This window comes from Rhea pennata, chromosome 15 (genome assembly GCF_028389875.1).
Source record: "Rhea pennata isolate bPtePen1 chromosome 15, bPtePen1.pri, whole genome shotgun sequence".
Lineage (NCBI taxonomy): Eukaryota > Metazoa > Chordata > Aves > Rheiformes > Rheidae > Rhea > Rhea pennata.
In genome coordinates this window covers 19,685,987-19,706,496 of record NC_084677.1, presented here as the reverse complement: position 1 = coordinate 19,706,496, position 20,510 = coordinate 19,685,987, and the positions used below count along the sequence as shown (strand labels likewise).

At 39.4% G+C, this 20,510-nt stretch overlaps 1 protein-coding gene across 2 annotated transcripts; it reads right to left on the bottom strand.

The window, feature by feature from the left end:
- Positions 1-4,630: 4,630 nt before the first annotated feature.
- Positions 4,631-20,463, bottom strand: IL4R (interleukin 4 receptor). 2 transcript variants are annotated; one of them, XM_062588382.1, is made up of 10 exons: positions 20,390-20,463; positions 15,192-15,305; positions 11,254-11,395; positions 10,266-10,417; positions 9,001-9,155; positions 8,258-8,414; positions 7,871-7,970; positions 7,188-7,257; positions 6,974-7,050; positions 4,631-6,875 (listed from the first exon to the last, which is right to left on the bottom strand). In XM_062588382.1, exons 2-10 carry the CDS (start codon positions 15,259-15,261, stop codon positions 4,691-4,693), a joined length of 3,108 nt encoding a protein of 1,035 aa, XP_062444366.1. In that variant the 5' UTR covers positions 15,262-15,305; positions 20,390-20,463; the 3' UTR covers positions 4,631-4,690. The 2 variants fall into 2 exon arrangements, with proteins under 2 accessions (XP_062444366.1, XP_062444367.1); XM_062588383.1 differs by lacking the exons at positions 9,001-9,155; positions 11,254-11,395; positions 15,192-15,305; positions 20,390-20,463 and having other exon boundaries at positions 10,266-10,391.
- Between the last annotated feature and the right edge of the window lie 47 nt (positions 20,464-20,510).

The following is a 20,510-nucleotide window of genomic DNA, read 5'->3' as shown; positions in this document are numbered from 1 at the left end:
TTTGCTGCAAGTGAAACTAGCAGCAGCTGAGCTGCAGAGTAGCAGCCAACCTCTGTCTCTTTAGCTCATGGCAAATTCCCCCCATGTCTAAGAGCTGGGGAAACAGCAGCAAGTAGGAAAGTCCCAGCAGTATGTTCATCACTGGCTCAGTCACCTTTCAGCAGAAAACAAATACCACACTACTTTGAATGCCATGCCCTTCTACAAGGGAGCGCAGATGGGACTGACAGAGTAGCTGATGCATCACTGAACGGGGACTGGCCTTCCGTAGGAGAGCTGCCACCCTCTATGGACTGGGACAGGTGCAACACGGTTGCCCCTCTATCAAAAACAGACTGCAGGCCACAATTTGCTGCTATAACAACTCTTTCCATAACAGTTGCCTTTCTGCTCTCAGGGAGTAGATGTTTAGGGCTCCTCTGTAGATAGTCACCAGTATATAGAGAGCTTTCTGGCTGAGAACAAAAAAGGAGAAAACAGCTGCTCCTCTCCACTACCAACTAAATCAGCCCAAGCAGTCAATTCCCCACCCTGTTCATTCCTAGGCTGCAGCCAGTTTTCTTTTCTCTCATCTTTCAGTCTTGCTGGAGGAGTAGAAGCAGGGTGAGGGGAAATTGCATGTAGCAGAAAGGCAGGGTATGGCTAGGGTGAAAGCAGGACAGCACATAAGATGGAGCAAGGCAGCTGAGTACAGCAGAGGCTTGAAGCTCCTCTCAACACTGCTATTTCTCAGCTTGTCAACAGAAAGAGTATTGTCAGTACTTACCAAGCCAGGGGCACTGGTGAGGGCTGTTATTAGGAAAATTGGGAAAACACTCAAGGTCTGGCAATTTGGTAATTTTTAACTTTGCTTAGGTGTGTTAGTGAGGTATCCGCAAGGTGCCTTCTTCCTCGTCTGGCTATTTTCTTTTCTTTGTTTTGGAAAAATCTGCTTTGAGAGTCCTGCACCTGAAAACTGGACTGCTTCACTGTCTCATTCCTTTGATTAAGTATCTGCAGGTTCATGATGAGCTTTTGCCCAGCTTCCCACCCTGTCACCACAGTCGAGTCTGAGGGGCCTTGAGAGCTCTGTGCAATTGCTGCAAGATCTGATGGAAGGCTGATGGCATGACATGGCTGCCTCAGTCACAGCAGTGTATTGAAAAAAATTAATATTCTGGGTAAAATGTGATGATATATGTCATTGTGTGGGAGCATGAGGCAGAAGCTGTACTTAGTAATGTGCAGAGGTGGGGAAATATCTTTGTGTACATGTGCACATGCATATGCATTGCACAGGCACTGCTCCTCTAAGAATTAGTCAAAAACACTTATTCTTTGTAGGAGTATCTGCATACAAAAACACACATTTTGGAAGCATCTCTGTCAGAGCTCCACAAACCATGCTCTCTAAGAAGTTCTTCTATAGAAAAGACATGGTTAGGGGAAAACACTGTCCTCAGTCTCTGTTCACTGAGGATTTTTGTCACATCATCCTCCAATCAGAGATAAGTATCATACAGCAGGGCAGCAGAAGTCCCAAACCCCTCATTTGGTTCTCTCACCCCTTGTCCTTTGGCTATTTCTCTGCTAGAAAGTGACACCTCAAAGGAACTTGTTTTCATAGATCAAGTTTGTAGCTCATGACAGATAAGCACTCAAACATTCTTGAAGTCTGCCTGCGCAACACAGGGTCCTAAAGAAAGGTGCAAAACAAATTATAAGAAAAACCCCAACTTCCCCTGCCCCCAAATTAACTTGTCCCTTTCCCCAGGAACTTGCTCCAGCAATCTATTTAGCCCCCTATCTTCAAGCCTCTGCTCCATACTCTCCCACTCTCTTCTTGTGGTCATTATTAGCTTTCTAATGGCAATGAAAAAACCTGTGATTGATGGGAATTTTTTAACAGCTGTTCAGTACAGGTGCATAGTCCTAATGAGCTAACATTGCCTATGCAGAAGGGTGGGACACTAGCAAAAAAAAAAAAAAAAAAAAAAAAAAGAGAGAGAGAGGGGGGGGGGGAAAATGGAGGAAAAGAGGCATTTTCTGCCAAGGAAAGGCAGTTTATCAGAAGTAGCCCCTCCTGTACTGGGAATACATCTGCTTTTCTTAAGAACGCATTTCACTCGTACGTGAGAATGACTAAACAGGTTGGTAATATTTGGCAGGCAGTTAGATAAGGAAGATGTGGAGGTGGAGGGACTGTGAGTAACAAATGGCCTAGAACTAGGCTAAGACTAGGCACAAGCCTTCACTTGCATTGCTATCTTATAAATAGACTGAAATACCCTGAAAATACATTTATTACAGTGAGTAATTCTCTGATCAGATAGGAACCCTCCACTAGCTAAAAAGGCCAGGCATGGAGGGTGCCAACTTTGGGGACTGCAGGGTCTCTCTTGGTGAGGGGGAGCTGCTTTGCAAACAGCCTGGTCCCCGGGAGGTGTGGTTCAGGCCACCACACTGTATCAGCCACAGGTCGGAGCCCATACCCACTGCCAGCCGATCATCACCTGACACCAGAAACTTGTCATTTGAGAAATGCCTGTATTTTATAGCCTGGCTATAGCTCCAAGTTCCAAGAGCAGAAGCAGCAGAGGAGGGAACACTAACTTGGATTAATCTTCAATCACACAGTGTACCTCTCACAACAGGGAGAGGTGAGCAGGCCAGCTAGCCCAGCTGTTTTAACATCAGTTCTGAGTTCAGGCAAAGGTACAGCGACCCCCTTCCCAAAGGGTTAGTTTGATTTGACCCAAGAAAGACTGAAAGGAGGAAAGGGGTAGAACACACAAGTGGAGAAAGCTATCCTATGAAAATGAATGGACAGGAGGACATAGCTATGTGGAAAGAAAAGGCAAGGGGAAGGGAGAATGAAGCTGCAGCACATCAGAGCGAAAAACTGCTGGAGCCATCAGCTGTCCAACCCTGGCCTGAGCAGTACTCTCCTGGCTGCTCCTGCCAGGCACATACCTTCCAGGAGGATTCCCCCAAGGGCCCAAGGGAGATTAAAGAGGCAGAAGGGGAACAAAGCACCACTTGAGTCCCCATGCCTCCCTTTACAGCACTGTGCTCCTGCAGTAAGCAGTGACTAACCCATTCCAAGTAGCTGCAGTAACTAGCTGTGAGTTTTTGCTTAAGCTGGATTTTGCTTGGCTTTAGGGAAGTGAGTCAGCATACTAACGAAGCTGACCATGGCCTCTTTGCATGTTCCTGTTCCACTATTTCAATGAAGGTTTGTTTGATGGGTCCTGAAAAGCCTCGTCATCTGTCAGTGCCTCACAACCATCCCACATCACAGAACATGTGCTCATTTAACTACAGCTGACTGCAATCATAAAGACAGTATTTCTGACAGAATTAAACCTCATCTGAAAGAAAAAAAAAATCAACCTTATATTTGCAATGGCAATTTTTAATATGTTCATCAGAAGCTTAACTATGCATAGTGAGAACTTTTACTATCCACCACCTTAATGAAAGTCGGTTAGACACCAGTGCCTATGCCAATGCTAGTTATCACATCTGAATACAGACACTTTACTGTGAGCATCCTTCCAGAGCTTATATACCCTTTTTAACTGCTGCAAAATTGGCATGTGGAAACCTTTATTACCTGGCCAGCTTGAACTCTGAAGACAGAGTTGTAGTAAAAAAATCTTACAAACATGTCAAATCTGTTGCAGTACAGCAGTTATAGATCTGTTCTTACAGTTGCTCTTATCTTCTTTGTTTATGGATAGGATTTTCAGTGTAATGGGAACTGGCTTGAGACATGAAATTATTGTAACAGTCCTTAACTATTTTGCAATACTGCCAACACATTATGGTGGAATTTACAATGCCAAAAGTATATACTAAAGCCCTAAAGAAGTTCATAGTCATGAGTAAAATTCTTGGAACAACTACCAAGCAAGAGACACATGCTATTTTCAAGCTTAGGGCATAATTCCTCACACTGTCTGGATAGAACAAGACACAGGAGAAAAAAAAAAAAAAAAAAAAAAAAAAGTTCCATCAATTCAGGGGAGTTTGACCATACACTGGATAGGCTTTCTAGGAAAATACAATTTAGAAATGTCTGATTCCACTTACAGCTGTGGAAGTATGAAATAATTCTGTTTACTTCTACAGAATAACTGCAAATGTGTGTCCTGTAGTTTGGAAAAGAAACTAATCCTGAATAATGGCCTGAGGCCAGTCACACATGACATCTCTCTCTTTTTCAGTAAATAATTTATGGGAGATGCCTGATGCTGTCAGAGCAAGTCAGTCACTTCCCCTTTGATTTGCACCTACTTCCAAATTGCAGGTGTGTTAGCACCTTCCACATCACCTTTGCATGCTTCTCAATCATACACAGAGCTAGAGCAACTATCACAGGAATTGTACTGAGTAAGAACTCCTACTTTATGCAGCTGCTGTTCACTTTTGGAGTGGGATCAGGTCCAAGGAGACCTTAGCTTTGGCTCCATTTCCTTGAGAGAGTTGTAGCTGCAATCGTTAGGTACTAACCGCTCCTGTCCCCTAAGGGCCTGCATCATGCACCCATTGCCAGCCCTGTAGCATGCATGAGTGTTATAACTCAATGAATCCATGTGTGAACTGCAGAAGCCCTCATTTTAGCCAAATCTGGAAAAAACAAGCAACATTTTGATTTACCATACAGTTTATTCCAAAGGCTGGTTTGGTTCAGCCTTGACAAGTGTGGCTAGGCAACCTTCATATAACAATTGTCCTCCTGGGCAAGGACTTGTATAAGTTTCACTTTTTTCTCATTTCTTCTGTTGTTTTCCCTCAATAGTTCTGCTGGTCTTTTTTTAATTAGAGGTATCAATTTGGACCCCTCACTGGGAATGGTGCAAGAATAAGATGGACATGAGTTACCCAAAGAAAGAGAAGGTGATAGCTTATCTATGACCAGGAGCTCCAGGGAATCTGCAGTTTTTTGTTTTAAGCTTAGCCGAAAGCTGTCCAGTGATTCTTCTGGCAAGTTAGCTGCTGAGCCCCACCTTCTGCTTACCACATGCTCTATCACCTCTTTTTTTTCCCTTGTATTTCCAGGTTTCTTTGAATGGGTATGTGTGTGGCAATAGAAGTCAGCATTCTGTCTGTTACTGCTGGTCTCTTGCAATTCTTTACCAGCAGAGTAAAAACTGTCAGGTTTCAACTCTGTTATAGTTTTTTCTCTGCTTTTAAAATCTTGAGAGTTCAGCTCTAACAAATGAAACAGCTGTAAGTCTCTGATGGTGTTTTCATCTTTGCTATCACTAAACAGCTCATTAGAGTTGAAAATCCAAAGCCTCTTATCATTGTTTTGTGAGACATTCTCACTAGTAGCTAAACCTGGGACAATGCCACTATCAAAGCCCTGCAAAATCAAACATACATGGTTGCCTGTCTTCTGGTCAGGTTCACAGATTATAGTATCTGGAGGTGCTTCTCTGAGGTTGTTGTACAAAAGACTAATAAAGGGTTCATATCGTGATCTACAGATAATTTCACTGTCTTTGTCAAAGTATGTACCATTACATTTAACTGCAGTATCAAAAGACTGATAACCAGATGGTTGAAGTCCAATGGGGCAAGAAATTATGTCTGCTTTCTTTTGAACATTTTGATATGTTATTTGCTTATGTATTTCCTCCTCCGGTAGGAAAGCTGAGGCTCTGTTAATTGCATGTGTGGAAAAAAATGGAAAATCAATACGATCTGAACAGGTGCTTTGAGAATCAAGCTCAGTGCAGGCAGATCTGTAGCTGGCATAACATCTCTGATTGCTAGAGGACTGATAAATTTGATCTCTGCAGCAAAGTTCTGGATTCTCTGAAAACTGCATCAAAGGTAGCGAGGAGCACATGTTTTCAAAACATAAAGCCAGACTATTGTTAGCCATAGACTGAGACACGAGGGTATCAAAGCTCTTGTATGCAGAGCTACAAGGTTCTGCAGGTGGAGGCACGAGGGTATCAAAGCTCTTGTATGCAGAGCTACAGGGTTCTGCGGGTGGAGGCACGAGGGTATCAAAGCTCTTGTATGCAGAGCTACAAGGTTCTGCGGGTGGAGGCACGAGGGTATCAAAGCTCTTGTATGCAGAGCTACAAGGTTCTGCGGGTGGAGGCACGAGGGTATCAAAGCTCTTGTGTGCAGAGTTGCTTATTTTGTTTTTGATAATCTCAAAGGCTGATTCATTTGGTGATTCCTGAAGCAGGACAGACGAGTCATGCTGAATTTCTGAACTGCATGAAAAAAGGCTTTGGTCAAGCATATCTAGAGGATCTCCTGCCTCCAAAGAGGCGGAATTTGTGATGGAGCTTTGATAGCCAGATTCAAAGGATTCTTCTGATCGTGCTGACTTCTTACTGGCTGTACTGCAATTGTAGTCGTCTTGCGAAATTTTGGAGAAAAGAGAGTCTGTGTGAAAAATACCACATGGCTGCTGATGCTGGCCTGCATTTTCTTTTGGATTTTGCTGTAATGTGTTTTCTGACTCAAGTCTCCCAAAGATTTTATTCTCGTCTGTGATGATGTCTGTATCTTTATTGCCTTGCATATTGTTTTCATCTGCCAGGATCTTAACAAACATGTTAGCTAGTGCCTCATTATGTTCAATGTGCTCCCCGAAAGTACTGGCACTGCCCTCACAAGGCTTAAACATGGTGACCCGGTCATGAGGCTCTTCCTGGCTCTCAGCCTCAGTGTCTGTTAAACATTCACAGATTTCAAGAGACTTTTCAACCAGAATCGTCTCAGGGGTTAAAACGGCACCATACCCTTTTGAGAACCAGTCTCCAGACTTGCTGTGGCAACTGCAAGGTTTCTCAACATTTGTGATGCTATCTTTTCCCTTGAAGCTTTGGCCTGACAAACTTTGAGCCAGACAGTTCTTGCAACTTCTGTTTCAGGGAATCAAAAGAAAAGTACAGTTAATGTTTACATAATAGGAAACTATTTTATGCTGTAAAGCTGGATTTTTTTTTTTAATCTTACTTACATTTGGTTTTCCATATGACTCTGCATTAAATCATGGAAAGGGAACTTAATTTCGTCAATGTAGCACAAAACTGAAAACTGATAAAGACATAGAAAAGATTTAGGACATGTGAATTTTATTTAGTATCCTCTACAAAGGCAGGCCAATAGCAGTTACTACATAATCTGTTTTTAGTGATCAGTAAAAGACATTTTCTGCAAAGCCCTTAAATTACCTTGACATTTTTTACAACCAAATGACTCTTGGCTGGATTTGGGATTTGATCCCACCATTCCTTCTTCACTCTGTAAGGCAAGAAAGAAAATTGTTTGCTTTCACTGCATTTTAACGTGATCTCTATACATTTCCTTCCTCTGTTCTGCTCTCCCTCCTAGCTGTCTGCATTTCAGTAACAGGAAGTGCTGCTTCTGTGCATCTACAACTGCTACTTTTCATTAAACTAGTGCAAAGATATTTATATATTTGGTGATATCTATTCTGTGCAACTACAGCCACATGTTCTTCTAACCATGTATGAAAAGATGGGAGAAACAGATATTACAGATTTCATCTATTACCATTAAAAATGAAAAAAAAGGAATACAGACATTTAACCATCATTACTGAGATTCCAGCAAAGATTGGGGCACCAAAATGACAGACTCCAAAACTGCAGTTTGCTTTGGATACCATAACAAACCCATTTTAATAAGACTGACAGAGAACATTCACTTATCCTTTCAGAAAATGACAGAGTACAACTGATTCATGTTTATAAAAAAATTGCTTGTGGAGTCTGAGATAAAGATGCAGAGAAAAAACAAATAATTAGATTTCTGGACATTCAACCAGTCTACAGCAATACCCATATCTGTGTGAACTGCTACTCTGTACACCTTTGAATAGTGTTATACATACTTGGCAAAACAGAAGTAACAAATTACAGCTACTGCCATGATCAGTATGCAGGATACAGGAACAGCCATCTGCAGAATGTCTTTCGTTGTTACTTGATAATCTATTAAATAAACATATACATTTACAGGTGTATGTGTTTATAAATACAAGTACTACGAATACCATATCTGTCGCTCTTCTTTTGCTCCTTAAAATAATGCTAGACATAAAATAAAGCCTTCAGACAAACATCAGAACATACACAGCTGCCAGTGGCAATGGCGTTCAGCTTGTGTGAAAGATCAGTATGGTCCTTCCTCCAATAAATAAGAGGCAGTAGGGCATGCAAATGCGGTTTATAAAAGTACACTATCCTTTCACCAAGCCACTAATTGTAACCATACTTACTATAGTGAAATTCAACCTTGTCGCTCCAGTCACTCCAGTAGGCTGGGTAGTCTGTATAGTTACACCGTATGCTTACAATGTAATCATATCCTTTCCTCAAAGAGCTTGCAAGAATTTCAAAGCTTTTTGTCTGATAGTTAATTGATTTTATAGAAACCTGAAAAGAAAGTGAGAAAGTTCATTCTGATTTTTTTATGGGATGAAAGGTTGGTGGCAGCAATTAGATACTAATGTGCTTCAGTGACCTTTCACAAATGAGCAGCTGAATGACTGTATGTATGATCTGCTGTGATACTATGTTTTGCTGTCATTACTGGGTAACATTTGTGACATACTATTATGCAGGTTCTTCCCCTTCCAGAAGCAGCCTGGTCCTAAAGTGCTGAGTACTCTGGACGGTGACTGAAATGCCTCAAGTGTGCCTCAGAGTCATGGGCTGCCTCAAGCTTCCTCATGCCCAAGGAGCATAATGAAGGTCCAGGAACAGAACTGTTGTGTTTTGAATCTTTTGCCCAACCTACTGAGAGCCACAGCCAAGGCAAGAGAGTTTCAACCCATTAAAGTCCATTTTGAATCTCCCTGGGGCAAAGTGACCATGGCAAGGGTGTGCTCAGTGAGTTGCCCTTGCTGGCCCTGACACTATTATAGAGCTTTATAATTATTTCATTATTAAGATTTTTTAAAGGACTTTTAAAACCTGGAAGCTGCAGAGATAGAGAATGAAGAGACTGTCCGTCTCTTACCTCTGTGGGGTCCTGCTTGCTCCAATATTTTACTTCATAGATCACCGGCTGTCCAGAGAGCAGGGATGAAGGAGTATAGCTCTCTTCCCAGCTCAGATTGAAATTACCATTTTCAGCTTTCTCAATGGCAAGATTTTTGGGGGCCCTTGGCTTAACTGTACATTAAAAAATACAATTAAGAAGAGAATTGCAATGGGAAAGCACTGACGGAGAGAAGCAGAGAGATAAATACTCGCCAGAGACCAGAGTCTCATCACAGTCAATGCATTTAGCCCTTTTCACTATGCTCTAGTAAAAGGATATAAAGGACAAAGCAGAATAACTGCAAGGTGTCATTAACAAGAACTGGGTCTTGAAGTTAGCTGAACATTTTAAGTTCTACTTTATGGTACACTGAACACATCTTCCAAAATGGAAAAATGGGGTTAATCTGTGCCCTCACAGAAGCAAGCTATGCCTTGGGGTACACACAAAGCTTCTGACAGCTTCTCAGTCAGATTATTCTAGCTAACTGTCTTGTTGAGATTGATGCAGGTTCCTGCTTATTCTGCTGACGAGTAGAAGCAACATCAAGTATTCTGAAATGAACCACATCATTGGTGCAGATGAATACCTGCCTAAGATACTTGAATGATTTCTCCTGAGTGTTTAAGGTGAAACATTGTTCTAAACAAACTAGATGCTTGTAAAGACAGCTACAAACTAAATCTATGCTCTGTCCTGAGAAAGACAAGAATCATTAACTTTTTATCATTGGTTGTTAAAATCCAACAGTAATGAAACTGTGAAATCCAACAGTAATTTCAACTGTGAAAACCTCTGTTCAGGGGGATGATTCAACCAGCATGAAAAAAATCAAGGAGGATGACAGCGAGAAACAGTAGAATTGCAGCAGGGGTAATCTAGTTTCTTCCTAGAGACTAGGAGTAGCACATTCCTCAGCCACCTCAGCATCTTCTACAGCCACAAGTAAAACATGCTAAAAATACGGCTAATCCGTATCTTATGTATCTCGTGATTGCTAGAAGCTGAGATGATATAGCTAGAGGAAGAATCACTCTCTCCTTGACCCACTTCTTTTATTCTCTCCTTAAGAATCTGCTTCAGAATCAGGTTACTAAGCCAAATGAACACTTGATTTGTACCAGGAGAGCATTTTTCATCTCCAATAAGGAAAAACTCTTCAAGCAACATTAACAAGGAGTTAGGTAGAATTACAAAGCCTGTAACCAGATGTCCTGGTAACAAAGTAAATAATTTCTTACCAACCAAGGCTGGTGTAACACTGTAATTCCATATATCAGTCCCATTCAACTGCAGAGCTAGAATATAGGTGAGGCCAGATACAAAATAATCAGAATATATTGTGCAAGTACATGTAGAACTCTCTTTTCCATTCTCAGGGACACAAACATTTCTGCAAAATAAATAGAAAATTATGTGATATTTACATAGTGTTACACACACTATTCTTCAAAATGTGCAATCAAGGTTCCCAGTGTGTAGAGCTAATATACTTTGAGACAAACAACCTTAGTTCCTAGAAGTATTTAGCCAAAACAACCCCAGACAGAACTATCCTCCAAATCCTCAAATAACCCATCCATCCCCAAACACTCATCAGCTATCTGTACTGCATTAGTATAAAACTTGATGGAAAACTAAGGATTGATCCCAAGAGGAAAAATTAAAACCAAAAGCATCCTTTGTCACACTTTAGCCTCTGAAAGAGCAGATTAATTGCCTGTTAGTATGGGAACAGTTTTACTATACTGCAGAAAAAAACAAAAACAAAAAAAAAACCAAACCCCCCCCCCCAAGATTATCTGAATGTCTCTGGGGAGAAATCATATGGAAAGAGGAAGAGCCCAGATGTGTCTTTCTCTGTAGGAAGTGACAGGAAGACTCCCTGTGTTGCAGAAATGGGGCAAACAGTCTGTGCATGAACAAGGAGTTACACTGTATGCAGAGAATTTCACTTGGATTCTAGGTAAGGGTTCCTTTTACACAGGCTACAGACAGTAAATCAGGTAAGTTTCTTCTGAAGGAGGTAAAAATTCTCCTGAAACAGAGGTCAGTTAAACTTACACAAGCCCTAGCACTCCTACAAGTAACACTTGATCACTCCTCTGTACTAAGAGTGCAAAGAAGTCTGCAGAAGAGTGCTCCAATGAATACAGCATGCTGTTTATAGTAGCATCTCATTTTTCCTCTTTTCAGCAATAATAATGGAATGCTTTAATAAACACTTACTGCACAGGCAAAAATTCCTTCCTGTAATAGAGTAGGAATTCTTTGGAGCAGTTTGTCTGCATGGGTACTTTCCAGTGACAAACCAGTTCTTCGGCATAGTCAGTGAAGCACGCGAACTCCTGTACATGTCCTGTAGCCATAACTAGGGAGAAGCAGCACACAGTAAGAAACAGAAGAATCAAAAGAATAAATCAGACTCAGCAGGAACATAAAATCCTTTCCTCTAAACAGAGTGATCAACTCCTTGTAAGGGAAGTGAAAGCACAGCCATTTCTCATGTTCTGGGTAAATGGAAAGAGATGTATGACAAGAATCCCCAGAAAGGTGAAGACCACCTCTAAGTTTTTGAAGAAGGTCTGCAGTAGAAATACTGAAATAAAAAAGCACAACCCATCTAATATAGACTGCTAGGCACAGAAAATCTGATCTTGATGCGCTCTACCTAAAACACACCAACTTTTAAAACAGCATTATCCCATGTGTTAAATACACAAGGTTCAAAACTCAAAATTCAGATAATTGACAGAGTCAGACCAAGATCTCTGCCTAAAGGCATTTATCTGCACTTTATCTACTCTGGTTCCAAGCCTCCTGTGTGAACAGCCCTCTGTCTTCCGGAAACAGTTCCCTGTAGCCTAGAGGATCTTCCTGTCACAGATTTTCATCTAGTATACAGCTTTCTTAATTTCATTCAGTATTTCCTGTTATGTTTTGTATATTTATTTCTTGTGACAGTGTTCAGAGTTCTGATCAGATTCAGAGTCACATCGTCCTGGGCATTGAGAGGGCACAAAAAAGCCCTAAATCCTTGTACTCCAACATTATTAGCATTTGCTATCTCTTTTACTGGTGATCTTTCAGAACAACGAGAAAACATTGGTCAAATCAACTTTGATAGAACTGGAAAGAGAAATGGGAAACACAATCCTCAGTATCCTTTCCAGCCCCATTTTCCCATTATTTAATATGTCTGCATTGTGAAACAAAGAGCAGAAACAGTAATGTGACATTAAGATTGTGCTGTTACTAGAACTAACAGTGTACCAAACTTACAGTACTGAAATGTGATCATTTCTAAATTAAGCTGTCAGAAATTACTATTACTTTTATCATTCTAGACAATTCTTTCCTTTCTTCCATGTTTGACCTTTCAGATATTTGTAAATCTTTACAGTATCTCCCTTTTCTTACACAAGTCATACAGATCTAATTATTTCTATCCTTCTTTATATCTCAGTTCCCTCATAAAAATTTGCTTGGTTGCTAGCATCCTGTTTATTGATATTTTTCTGATCATGAGTTTCTTAAGAGATTTTGCTAGAAGTATTCCTGTTGCAGTTACATAAGGGCCATATAAAGACATGACTTCATTTCTGTATAGTACACAAATAATTCTGTTCACACAGCCCAGCACATGACTGACTTTATTCTTGTCATTTATACTGCAAAATCAAGACTAATTTGCCACTGATTCACATCCTGTAAGGTCCTTTAGAAACTGCTGCTTTGCAGGCTTCTTCATCCCAATGAATGTCTGTATTTCATATTATTCCTTCCATGCAGGAACTTTTATTTTAAAAGTACCAAGTTTCACTATTTTCTTCCTATTTTTCTTCTTTTTTTGTGGTCCCTTTGTGTTTTTCTTTTTCTAATATAACTTCTGTGTATTTTGAGATAGTATAACATCTGCAGATAAACATGCTGATCAGCTACCTTTTAGTGGGCATAATGACAGCTCAGATAGAATTGAATCTACCACAAGGCCCAGTGTCACTTCATCAGAAACTTGATTCAAAGAAATAGTTCATTGTTTAGTACTACTATATATCATTTTCACTTCCCTTTTAAAAAGTCCTTCCACAAAACTTGATTACCAAGCAGTTCGGGATCACTTGAGTAATCCCAATGATATTAGTAGCACTCATTATGCAAATGAAAATGTAGTAGAAATTCAAGGAAACATTTTTAAACTCTGCAAGAATCGTAATTAATTTTTCTGGTATATTGCCTGATTATAAACCTAGAACTGCCTGTAGCTCCTGCTTTCATTATTGTTAAAATATTAAAATAGTGTCTTCTTCCATTTTAGTTATAAAGGATAGATTTTTATCTTGTAGATAAAAACAAGCACTCTTAATTACTTTCTGAATGACAGTACCCCACTTAGTTCCCTTTTGTTCTGCATTGCCCATGATTCTTCAAAAACAACAACAAAAAACCCATCAGAAGAGCAGCAAGTTAAAGATTAAACTTCTGCAATACTCTAGCAGTCAGATGGCTCATTTATTTTAAAGAAAATGTTATCTATTTATCTTGTTACTGTTGTTTATATTCGTATTGCTATTTATATGTTTACTGTTCATTTTTATTATTTTTCCACTTGAAAATGGGCTTTTAAAAGGCCTACTAAATGTTGAGCCCTTTAAAGATGGGACTTCGTTATTTTTCAGTGTGTTAATGATCGAATTACACGAAGTTCTTCCTGTTGTGCTGTTATGACAGCTTACAACCTTATTTTACCTTGCCTTTTAGTGTCCTCATGTCTTTCCTGCATTCTAAACTATTCCTTGTGTTCTTCTCCTGTGACCTTTTCCCTTCTCCATCTCTGGTACGACATTTTTGTAAACCTCAGATATTTAAAAATTTCCTTTTGAAACCACATGCAGTACAAAGTTTGCTTTCAGTTCATGTAGTTGAAAAAGGGAACTGAAATAATGGACTTCTTTTTTCATTCTCAGCAAGAACAACATGATGAAGAAACTTAAAACACGGTAATCTGAAATTAAAACTTGATAATTTATAGAATATCTGGGACTACCTAGATCAAATGACCCAGCCAATGTTCACTTACAAAGCTCGATCATTCTCAGTAATTCAAATTGCAAAATTCCCTCCAGTATCATCATGTTCTGAACTCATAGTACACAAGGAAGTAGCTAATAAACTTTTTTTTTTTTTAAGGTATAACTTATTTTTGTTTTTTCTTTTTTTTCTGTTTTTGTTTGCTTTTCTTAAAAAGAAAGCAGACTATTGTGTAGCTACTTAAAAACTTTGGAAAGTAAAACATAAACTGATTTTCCAGAGAATAAGACATGTTCCTGGAAGATAAGATTTTATAAATCTAACTTCTCTTTATAATGAAATATCAGAAAAGATAAGGAAAAAAAGATTTCATGTTTTTCTTCATACTCCTGTCAGGTAAACTTAGGAGAATAACCATTAAGTAACTAGCAGCACTTAGACTTAATGTGAATATACATCTTGATAGACCAAAAGATATGATGTCCTACGTGCTTATCACTACATGTCAGTCATCTGTCCCTGTACAAGCACCAGTCACAGTATGAAATGCCTTACCGCAAGTGCTTGCAAAATTCATTCAAATCCAGTCAGCTAAGTTTTCCAGCTTAATAGCTCTACATACTTTGGAGAATGTATGCAGACAGCTGCCTTTTGACTGCAGGTCTACAGGCTCACCCTCCTTTTTATGAGCACAGCTCCCTCAAGAGCTATTGCTGATGATTTCTTTTTGGCTCACATGGGTGACAGTGGCAGTTATGAAAATAAGCAGATGAGAGACTAATGGGCTTTCCATCTTATGGGATGTTTACAGAGATGTCCCTGGGACATTGCAGAGAAGCCTGTTTGCAGCAAGGTGTCCAATATAGATCAGATAACGGGGAAGCAGATGGATGACTTTCCAAATCTCAAGAATTTGCAAGAAGCAGAAACTATTTCTTACAGTCAATATGGAAAAGGTCAGTAAAAAGAGATGATGAGAATTTATTCTAATATATGAATCTCTCTGATACACATAGTTACACAATTTATTCAAGTCAATTAATGATAGTAATAATGCTGTCTACTAGTTATTCTCAATCATGGTAAGATACTGTTGATAACTTCAATGTAATAATTTAAAACACTGATGAACGTACTTGCATTTGTTGGACACAAAAAGAAAAGGATCCACAGGGTATGCAGTGCAGCAGTTGGGTTTCTTGCCATCACTGACACTGGTCAGGTTCAGCAGAACAAGCTGTGCTGAAATTCTGCCAACAGAAAACATTACAAGCTTACATCAGTGTCTTAGTTGAGGGAGGGCTGTAGCTCTTCCTAGCACTGTGCTAGATGTCAGGATTAAGATCCCATGTAGTGTCTGATCCGCCTAAAGTTCGTTCATGGAACAATATGAACTGAAGGAGAGTAAGAGCAAATGAGTTAGAAGATTTTTCTGCAAAAAGGCAGTTACAGAGGACAATAGTGTGTCACCTGCTGTGGGCCTACTCTTTTCAGGTACTTAAGGGAAAAAAAATCCCCCCCTAAAAAAAACAAAACAAAAAACAAAACAAACAAACAAAAACAAACAGGTGTTGTTTGTACCTGAGATAGTAAAAGAGTAAGCACTGGATCAAAACAATTAATTGACAATCAACATGTTACTAGAACCATATGATTCCACTCAGATAACTGAGTGGAATGCTGTCCTGTCACTATTACCCTAGATGCTGAGAATTCCCAACCTCTTAAAAAAAGTTTTGAGCAAAGACCTCTGCACACAATCCAAATAGAATGCAAATTTATTAAAATTATAAGTAGATATTGTATAACATACACATAGTTAGGATAGGAGACATCAGCACAACTTTAGAAAAAGAAAGTCATGCAGCTTTTATATATTGCAATTTTTGAAGCATAGTGAAGTTCAGTAAGTAAACTGAAACCAGATGAAATAATCCATTTAAACAGCTTCTCCCTCCCCCCCAATTTTACTGAAGAGACAAAGTAGCCAATTGATAGAAGATTCTACTCAGGATTAAATGTGGCTACCAACTTGCATATCACTAGAAATGTATGTGGTGTGAGTATTTGATAACGAGATAAATTTATATGTAAAGTCACACTCACTAACATGGACTGACCACGACTTTGTGTTCAGCATAAAGAGGGATAAACCTTGTTCAGAAATGCATCAGCTGTTGACATAAAATGCTTTTATCTGTTCCTCTTATACTTTGGGTATCTTCTAGTCTCCAAGCCTGGACACAGTGTTCTTACACCTACTAACTCATCTGCTACAGCTGCTCCGCTTACATCTACAGAGCTCCCAGGTGGTACGGTATTTTTGATTTCAAAACCTCACAATTCTCTTTGTGATTGAGTAAAGAGGATAGAAACTCTCAGAAGATTTCTTCTGACTGGAGACAGGTTTTTGGCTTTCTGCATAAGTTCTGTTAGATTTTGAAGTAGAAAAAATCATAAAAAAATTTGTTGCTGGTGATTGAGTACCCTCTACTACTAACCTAACTGCAAAAGTAGAACAACTCCTGACACTTCTGCCGGATTTGAGATTCACCAGTGCACCAGACAAAAGGAATTGGCTGAGGGATCAGCAACTTTGCTGTAGCATAAACTTCAAGTGATTAGCTTGGGAAGAATTTAATGTTGTTTTGGAAATATGCATGTGGGCACTGTACACATGTAAGAGTGTGTAGATGCAGAAGAATGCTGCTGAAGCCATATTCCTTCAAATACCACTCCTCAAAAACTGGTAAGACTCTCAAGAACAGCTGCTGAAAATTTGTTGTCAATTACAATAAACACAATGTAGAAAACAGTCAGAATCTTTCACAGCTGAGTAAGGCACAGAAAAAAACCCAACTTTTTTTAAAAGAATGCTATGCCTTTTATTGATGAACTTTATGTAGATAAGTAGATAGCAGAATGTAGCAACAGAATCTTAATATCTACAACACATTTACAAGAACTAGCACTTCTTTTATGGTCTCTATATATTTATTTATATAAATATATAGATGTGTCTATGTATTTATATAAATATGGACATAATAGACATATAGGTACATATATACATATTATATATATATATTTTACATATACATATAATATTTATTTATAGTGTGTCTGTCTATAGTGTGTTTTCTCTCTCTATATATATATTATACTGTGTTCAGGCTAAGTTAGACTCAGTTCCAAGCCTCATTATCCAGGCTGCTACTTTTCACAATGCTGTTTTTCTTCCCTTCTCATATACATGACTGACCATTCTTTAAAATAAGCTTCTGAAGATTAAACATGGAAAATTTCAGCCTTAGAAGTTAAGCAATAAGTACAAATAAGCTAGAATAGAAACTGTTTTGTGACCTTACCGGAAGCAGTTACTGCTCATCCAGTAATAAAGAGCCTACTTTAACAATGAATTTCTCATAAATATTCAGGAAAACTATTACTCAACAGCTGAGTTTTTCATTTTTGGCAACAGACAAAATGTGATTGTCCACACTAATAAAGTTTTCAGAAAGAATAAAAATGCCTGTTTGCAGTTCAGAAAAAAAGAGCAAAGTGCTCCAGCCAACAGAAGTCTTTCTTCTCCTCATTTTAATTGGCATTATCAAAGGAGGAAATGCTCGCTTTTCCAGTCCATTGCTGAGTAATAGTGTCCCATGACTGCAGTTCCAAGAAACTCTGAAAACTTTTGCCAAACAATCCTGTATCACATAAGCACGTAGGAATCAGCAGATTGCAGGGGGGGAGGGCGGGACGGGACGACACACGACTCCCCTACAGAAAGAAAGGCAATTTGGATACTTTGATGAAAGTAGGTTTAATCCACAGCTCTAATGGAAAGCAAACTTCTTTATTATTAAAGAGAGTGAATTATAAAACCAATACCAAGGGTTAGGGAGAAAATTTAAAAATAACAAAAGCTTTCCCATCTGTAGGCTCTTAAGTTTTTCTTAATATCAAATAATGAAATACTAACTTTTTAAATTTAATAAAGTATATATATATATATACACACACACACTTAAAATATGTTTAACAAAGTACATAAGCATATATGTTAAATGTAGAGTATATAAGTTATATACAATATTAAGTTCTCAGCAACCTGTAACCCTAAATGTTAATAATATAACACTGTACATTTTGTGGAAAATAAGGCATAGAAGACCTAAATGACTTTCCCAAAACTATGGAAGTAATCCTTATAGGGCTGGAAGTAGCTCTATACAATTATTGGCACAAGTTATAGGCTTCAGTCATCTGATTATTCTTATCTCTTGAAAAATATTAAGATGTAATTGAAAAGATTTAATTTGCTCTTGAGGAAAAAAGAGTATTTTCTAGCTTGGGCTTTTAAATAAATTTGAGTCAGTTAATCTGCAGGTATAATCTGTAAAACTGTTATGCTCAGAGGGTAATCAGGCACAAAAGACAAATGATGGTCATTTCTACCTCAAATTGCTTAATTTACCTTTGTTGCAATTGTACAGTTAGAGTGCCACTTCCCATTTTAAGAGTGGGATTTTAAAGGAAAACTTGTCTTATTCTTTTTTTTAAAAAGTTATAACTGCAGATTAAAATCAGATAAGCAGTACAAAGCAACGCATAATTACTTTATTAGTCAACTGATTTTATATCAACATTTGAAAAGAAAAAAGATAAGAGAAAATTTTCTCCTGTATTATTATTATTGCTACTTTTTTGTTGATTTTTTTTCTAAATGCCAACAAAAAATGTTACACCTTCAGGAACATATTGTGTAATACCTACTCTTTGACATGCAGTATGACTGTCAGAGGCAACCACATAAGGCATACCAACAGTATGAAGCATAGGTGTCTTAGAAAAAGCAGAAGAAAGTTTTCAGAAAAATTTGGATGCTAAGGAGAGTCCTGTGCACTGTGTTAAGGAGGAGGTTTGGATGAAGGCGTACACTAGAAGATACTTTGGAGTTCCAGTAAGGAAGTATGGCAACACTGGTGAATGAAGGGCGAAAAGACTAAATTTAATAACTCCCACTTGGCATTATCTAAACTAAACAGAAAACTGTTCCCTTATACTCCTTTCTCATGCCTCTTTACCGTCCAGTTAATTTGACATCATGTTACCACTGTCTCTACTTGCCAAGACTGGTGGGTTAGAAAGGGTGGATTAGAAAAATCCAGATCAGAAAAATCAGATCCAGTATCAGGTCCTTAAAAAAATAAAAATAAAAAAAAAAAGGGGGGGGGACAGATCTCCCTTATAAAGAGTTCATAATTTTTTTTTTTTTTTTTTAAATCTTCTAGGACAAAGCACACATATTACTACATAGCTAACAGTATTTTCTGCTGGCTACAGAAGGCATTTCCCTTCAAAATGGTGAATTTTAAGGGAACAAGACATTTTTAAATGAATAACTGAACTAATATTTCAATGCCATCTTCACTTCACAAAGCCCTTCATCTAGCTTGCAATGCTTACTGTTAATGACATTTTACATTCCATACCCAGTACAAGTGCAAAGCCTTACAAATGATATCCGCGTTTCCAGCACAGCACACATATGGATAAATCTAGCCTCATAAATAAGAGAAGAGCCTCTCAAAATGGATGGATGAGTTCTCCCTACAAAGCCTGAAACTTGTCAGTTTTCATTTATAACTTAAGCTGCAGTTTCTGCATTTGAACATGTTCCCTTACTGAGATGATGAAAGAAAGCAAAAGGTATAACAACATGCTATTCGGGCATATAATGAATATCATGCTTTCATATAATTTGACAAATTGTAAAATAATAGCCTGCAAGCAGCAAGATAACTTCAGGTATTTTCTAACTTTGAACCAATAGAACCGACAGAAACTGCTGAGCTTGAACATCTTGAGAAAAATGCTAGTTTTGCAAATAGCGTAGCCTACAACGACTAGGAGAGCTCCCGCGAAGGACCAGAACTCCAGAAATATCAGTTTATCATAAATTGATATTCTCCTGACATTATACACAATGGGAACAATAAATAATAAAAAAAAAACTAGAAGAAGAAGAAGAAGTAGTAGTAGCAGTCTGGGACCCAGGCGCGCAGCTCCGCAGGCTGCAGCGAGCTCGGCGCGGCGGTTCCGCGGCGGTTCCGCGGCGCACGGGCCCCCCCGGAGCGCGGAGGCTCCGGGCGCTGCACCGGCCGCGCCGTGAGCGCGTTCCGAGAGGGCCGCGCGAGCTGAACAGCCTCGGGAAAGGATCAGCGCTCCCGCCAGGAAAGCGCTTCACGCCGACGAGGAAGCTCCCCCGGCTCCCGAGCCGTCAGCTCCCGGCAGCGGCCTGCGCCCGCCCGCCCGGCGCCCCAGCACTCACGCTCCCCGAGGCGGCTCCCCGCGCGGCGCGGCGACGGCGTCCTTCCGCGGGCCGCGCCCGGGCGCCGCGGCCACGGGCGGCGGGGAGGCGGCGGCGGCTCAGCCCAGCCCCGCCGGGCGCT